A 5930-nucleotide genomic window follows, 5' to 3' on the forward strand; every position below is an offset into this window, starting at 1 on the left:
TACATGTATGTAATGTTTATCTATATGAATGCTCTGACGAAGGCTTTGAGGCCGTGGACGATATTTAACCTCAATAAATAAAGGATACTGTCAAGTGCAGTGTGCATAAGTGTTCTTCTTTTCTTTTAAGTGATGTATGAATGTGTACAGATAGGCATCATTGGCCAAACCACTGGCTTGCACCGCCTAATGGTCATCCACTATATGACATGTTCTGCTGCAGCTGCAACATGGCTGGGAAGAGAGGGGGTGCAGGGAAACAGGCCCATGCCTTTGTCCATTGTAATCCCCCCTGAAGCCAACTTTACCATTTACTCATTACCAGAATTAATATGAATGATACAAGAGGCGCTCCTTATCCTTAAAAAGCTAGTATTGTGCCTCATAATTCATTTCAGGGATGTACTTTATATAAGGTCACACCAAAGATAAAATGTCAACTTGTCATTAAATAGTGTGATTGCTTTTGAACAGGACATAGTTACTCATTGATATAGCTTCAACTGATATCAATAGCATTAGGTCAATTGTTTTGAGATTGTTGACTGTCTCCAACAGACCTGTAAAACAACAAATCTGATTGTACATGGTACTGGAAAACTAGCTCTCAAAACAATTTGTAATATGAGTGATGTATTTCTAAATCATTTTGCGAATCTATCAAATCATTGTATTACGTGGGTCACATTTAGTAGCCACAAACTGCATAGTAACTGGTCATTTCAATTGCTGTGGTGATAACATTGTAACTATATGTAACAACTTTGTAATTATACCAGTGACTAATGTGGTGCAGACTTGTCTGTTTCCTCCATTACACTGTGGAACAAGACAGGTGTGGGATCCTATTGCATTCCATGTAGCCTAACTTCTGCAGTCGCCCTGTGACACTGAGAAGCTTCTGGTGATCAAAGTAGCATACTATGGAGTAATATGCTAGGCTGCAAGTGGAACTTCAAGTCAAATGTTACCATGAGTGTCAATAGTTGCATCAGATCTAATGTCTAATGGCTATTGGCTATTGGCTATTGGCACACTAACAATCGATCATATGTCATTTATCTAAAATGCTGTTGAGGGTATAGATATAGTATGTACATGGTGGGCTGCTCGCTGTAGTGTAGACAGACAGTATAGAAACAGTAGCCTAGGCATACTCAGTCATTCAGTCATTCAGTCAACAAGTTCTTACAGCCGTAAGTCCCCTGTAGCTCAGTTGGTAGAGCATGGCGCTTGCAACGCCAGGGTTGTGGGTTGTTTCCCACGGGGGGCCACTATGAAAGTGTATGCACTCTGGATAAGAGCGTCTGCTAAATGACGTAAAAATAAAAGAAGAGGAAGGATTGTGAGCCATCTTGTTTATTCGTATTTTTACGTCAACAACAATGGCGGGGATACACAATTCGGTCTTTCACATGAGAAACATCAGCAAACGAGCATACTGTTCACATCAATAATATAACAAGACGTACATTAAGATTATAGTCAATGCATAAAAACTACGCTATTATCACCAGTACATTAAAATAACACTCCAAATCCTTGTAGGCTAATTGTAGCAGGTATTGTTATCATACACAGTCATGTCCGTTTTCTATAGGCAGTTTTAGTTGTTGGGGGAAATATAGGTTTTAATCTAAACATAGCAGTGCCATTATTATGGAATACATATTCTGTAAAAGGCAAAGCTCTGTTTTAGTAGGTAGTGCTCTGGTACAATCTTGCCAAATGGGCTACTTGGCTTTGAGCTAACTTTGTCTTCCTAAGACTCACAAATTGTCTTAAACAAGCATAGGTATATATTGGGTAAATAATACATAACTTAATCATATAACGTTAACATAACACTATAAAACAAATATCATATGAAATCTCTATTTAGAAATCTCTATTGCAATTTCCCCAGGTTTAGGTAGCATCTTAATTAAGGATTTAAAACGATCTCATGTCCCTGGTAATCCTACCAAAATAATATCTGAAGTAAGAACTAAATATCCTTGTCTTGGCCATTCACCACAAATGACAATGAAGTATAATACAAAAAAAAAACTGAAAATAACAATAACGTGTTTTACATATGGGCCTCCTAGTGAATGTTATTTCCTCGGAAGTCACACTGCTATCATGACATTGAACATTAAACATATTGTTTAGTTACATTTTCCTTACGATTTTAAATCGCAGCTATTTCGCAAAGATGTCCATTGTGAATTTAGATTGTATTTACAGGATTAGTTGGCATTGGTTAAGTTGTGTTGGACCCTTGCCTTGTCTGCCTATGTGTATTTGTTTGACAATGCTTTTGTAAGGAGATTACATCAAATCAGATTTGTTATAAATTAAATTATCTAAAAGTAGCCTATAACCTACTCCATTAAACATGCGTTTAAAGTTAACCCGTACAGAGATCACTTATAAGTTACCTTTCCTAAATGTAATATTGCCGAATGTAAATGTTGTAAGGAAAAGTAAAAAACTACAAAGAACTCATTTGTATCCATATAGCGCATCGTGAAGAGGGAGAAATACATACATAATTATGCCAGCAATATCTGTGGGATCTTTTTTCCCTTCCCCTTGTTGACTAATAAAACAGTGTCCATGAAGTTGTCGCTCTCTGCCTCCTTCTCTCCATTCATCGTTTATATGGTTCCTCTTTTTTCTATTTTTCTGCCATATAACCATAAAAATACCATAAAATCACTCCTTGGTCTCCTCTTTCTCTTCCCCCTCTTCCGCTTCTTTCTCTTCCCCCTCTTCCCCTTCACCGTCCTCGTTGCCCTCCTCCTCGGCCTCAGCCTCAGCCTCGGCATCCGCCTCTCCTCTTTGACCGGGAAACTTGTCTTTGTTGTTTTCTTTTTTCCACTTCATTCGCCGATTTTGAAACCATATCTTGACCTGCCTCTCCGTGAGACTCAGGGCATGGGACACCTCGATCCGCCGCTTGCGTGTAAGGTAAGGGTTGAAGAGAAACTCCTTCTCCAGTTCAAGTGTTTGGTAACGACTGTAGGTTTGCCTTCCATTCCGCCTCCCTGGTGCTTAAATGAAATAGTAAATAAGGTTAGCTTATATGTCTTAGATATTGTCTTTAACATATTACTACTAGGACTATAGTAATTTGATCATCATAATGAAAGGCACAGACTGGACTTTCCTGAGTTAATTTGATGGTGGCATTAATATTTTAATCTAAATCTAATACATTCCCATATGTCTACTCTTTTGTAGTATAAATTAAATATAATTTCTTTAGTAGGAAAAAGGGGCCATGAAACAATATGATGATTTGTCTTTGGAGTCCGTCTAGCTTTGAGCTATGTTCCATTGAAAGTACAACCTAACATTTACTTTTTCAATTATGTAACTGGTAACTGCACTACACACACACACATACACACATACACACACACACACACACACACACACACACACACACACACACACACACACACACACACACACACACACACACACAACCACACACACTCTCTCTCTTACACACACACACACACACACACACACACTCACACACACACACACACACACACACAATAGATACACATTCTTCTGCAGATTGTGGAGGAAGTATCTTTAGGCCTAAAACATTTTTCTAAGATAACACTAAAAACATTTGAAACGATAGTCCATGTTGTGTTTAATTATCAATTCTATCACACCCTACATCATCTTATTAGCTTGCTTTATGGCAAGGACATGTGAAGGGATGAATAGCATGTAGAATAGTGACGTTATAGAAGCAAAGTAGGATATTTGCATTACAAATCGTTTATTGTTACTGTAACAATTTGGGCACTTCATTTAGTAGGATTCTATTTCATTTAGGACAGCAGGGGATGTGGACAAGTCGTACTTCAGGTTCTTCAAATAACCGTTTTTTAAACTGGATTTCTGTCTTTTTTGTCATTACAGATATTCTCCAGCAAAACACTATCTTTATCACCAATACCTCTGTCAAGTTAGCCAACATGTTTTTTTGTGTGGTTATTATTACATTATTATTACCTAATTTGTTTGTTAGAAGGTTATTATTGTTAATATTATAGACTACCTTATATAAGATATGAGATTACATAACTAATGTTTATAGTGTATACTCGCGAGAGCTATGTAATCAATAGACCTGTATATTCTGCTGCACTAAAACGCAATAAATAAAGGGCTACATTCTCAATTCCTTATTATTTATTTTGGTTTTACACACGCAGGCACACGCACAAGCACACACACAAACACACACAGAGCACAAACACACATAGTTACTCGCACATATGGGAAAGAAAGTACACAAAATAATTCTAACCGTGGGGTCTCATCCAAGGAAACATAATACTGGGAGACGAGTTCTGATTTAAGTGGCCTTGTCCTTCTCCGGGGTTAGAGCCGTTAGAGGATTTAGAGTCTGGGTATTGCGCGAGGCTTGCCTCTTGCTGGGTACCATAAAGCGGTTGCCTCGGAAGAGCTTCATAGCCATAAAATTTCGTTGCGTCTCCATTGCAAGCCAGCGCGCAGGGGTTCTGTTGGTATCCAGGATTGGAGATCCCCGTGGTCCCATGGTGAAAAAAGTCCTGGACATGATGGGAAGGGTGCTGAAAGCCCGATGCAGCTGCCCCGGGTCCGTAGACCAGCGTGTGGCTACGGGCAACGCTTTGTGGGAATCTGCAGTCGTAGTAAGTTGGCTCCAGTGATTCGCCGCCTTTGAATTTGGAGAAAAGAGGGTTAACAAAATATGAGCTCATTGTTTAGTTTGCATTAAACAAGACAAGGTTTCTTAGTTGTAGAATATCCCCGTTTTGGATTGTGGCAGCCTTTGGTTTAGGTTCCCAGTCGCACACAGAGCAGACAGACAAACCGGAACTAGATGAAGAAACGCTGCCCGTTTGGACAGACAGTCTCAGGCAGCTCTCTCGCGCTCCAACACTCTTCTCATCGAGTCTTTCTCACTATCTCCAGTAGTTTCCTTTTTTCAGCCTCAAATCCGGCTCATGGCGTGTGCTTTGGAAATGTGTTAAGGTTATAGCTGGCTTGCTCCGCCGACACAGTCACAAGCGCTTCTCTCTTTTTTTTCCTTCTTTTTTTTTTTTAGCTTCCCACCCAACCACCCCCACCATAATCCTCCCTCTCAACAACCCCCCCCCCCCCCCCCCCCCCCCCCCCCCCCCACCATGATAGACAACCTGCACTAACCATTCTATTACAACAAGAAAAAGGAGCTCAATATGATGCATATGATCACCATGTGAAAATGATCAACTCTCAAATTATCTTTGTGGCCAAATTACTATGATACATAGTGCTACTGGAGCGTGCTGGTCCGTTTTTAGCCCAGTGGGCCTGTATAACTTAGGTTTTTTGCGCAAAATTATTATTATCTGGCTAATAATGGGGGCCTCAACGAAAATAATGGGCCGGTGTGGGGGCCTGGAAGAAAAGAATGGGACGTGTGTGGGGCTCAAGGGAAAAGAATGGGCCGGTTTGTTAGAAATGCCAGGGACGGTTTTTGGTCCAGTTCACCCATGTAAAGCTACACACATATAACAAATACATTAAAAAAGGCTTTGTTCTTAAAGTCCTCATATGTAACCTCGTGTATATTATATAGTTTGAGAGCCATTCCTTATATCAAATAATGGTCTAAAAGGGATGCTGTTAGCTGTTAGCTCAGCCTACCATAAATACACAATAGCACTGCTTGAGGGCTCACTATACTGCCTGCTATTTATGACAGGGTAACAAAACATAAAGGCCTATATAACTTTAGCGAGTAGGCCAGGCCTAGCACATATAACTACAAATGTGATAATGGAATAGAATAATGATATTGGCATCTTTAACAAAATCACAAAAATATTTAAATGTCTAACCTTTCTCGCTCAACATTAGCCCTTAGTTTTCATACTTGAGCTATAGGC

At 39.6% G+C, this 5930-nt stretch overlaps 1 protein-coding gene across 1 annotated transcript; it reads right to left on the reverse strand.

Annotated features, from left to right (window-relative positions):
• Positions 1 to 1344: 1344 nt before the first annotated feature.
• hoxc8a (homeobox C8a) lies at positions 1345 to 4866 on the reverse strand. The gene is made up of 2 exons (XM_084187529.1): positions 4322 to 4866; positions 1345 to 3038 (listed from the first exon to the last, which is right to left on the reverse strand). Exons 1-2 carry the CDS (start codon positions 4755 to 4757, stop codon positions 2701 to 2703), a joined length of 774 nt encoding a protein of 257 aa, XP_084043655.1. The 5' UTR covers positions 4758 to 4866; the 3' UTR covers positions 1345 to 2700.
• Between the last annotated feature and the right edge of the window lie 1064 nt (positions 4867 to 5930).

This window comes from Coregonus lavaretus (genome assembly GCF_964263955.1).
Source record: "Coregonus lavaretus genome assembly, chromosome: 22".
Lineage (NCBI taxonomy): Eukaryota > Metazoa > Chordata > Actinopteri > Salmoniformes > Salmonidae > Coregonus > Coregonus lavaretus.

Excerpts from the sequence above, each read along its gene's own strand:
- hoxc8a (XM_084187529.1), bottom strand. The coding sequence starts at position 4,757 with ATGAGCTCATATTTTGTTAACCCTCTTTTCTCCAAATTCAAAGGCGGC. Across the intron at positions 3,039-4,321 it reads TCCTTGGATGAGACCCCACG|CACCAGGGAGGCGGAATGGA; the intron begins GTTAGAATTATT and ends ATTTCATTTAAG.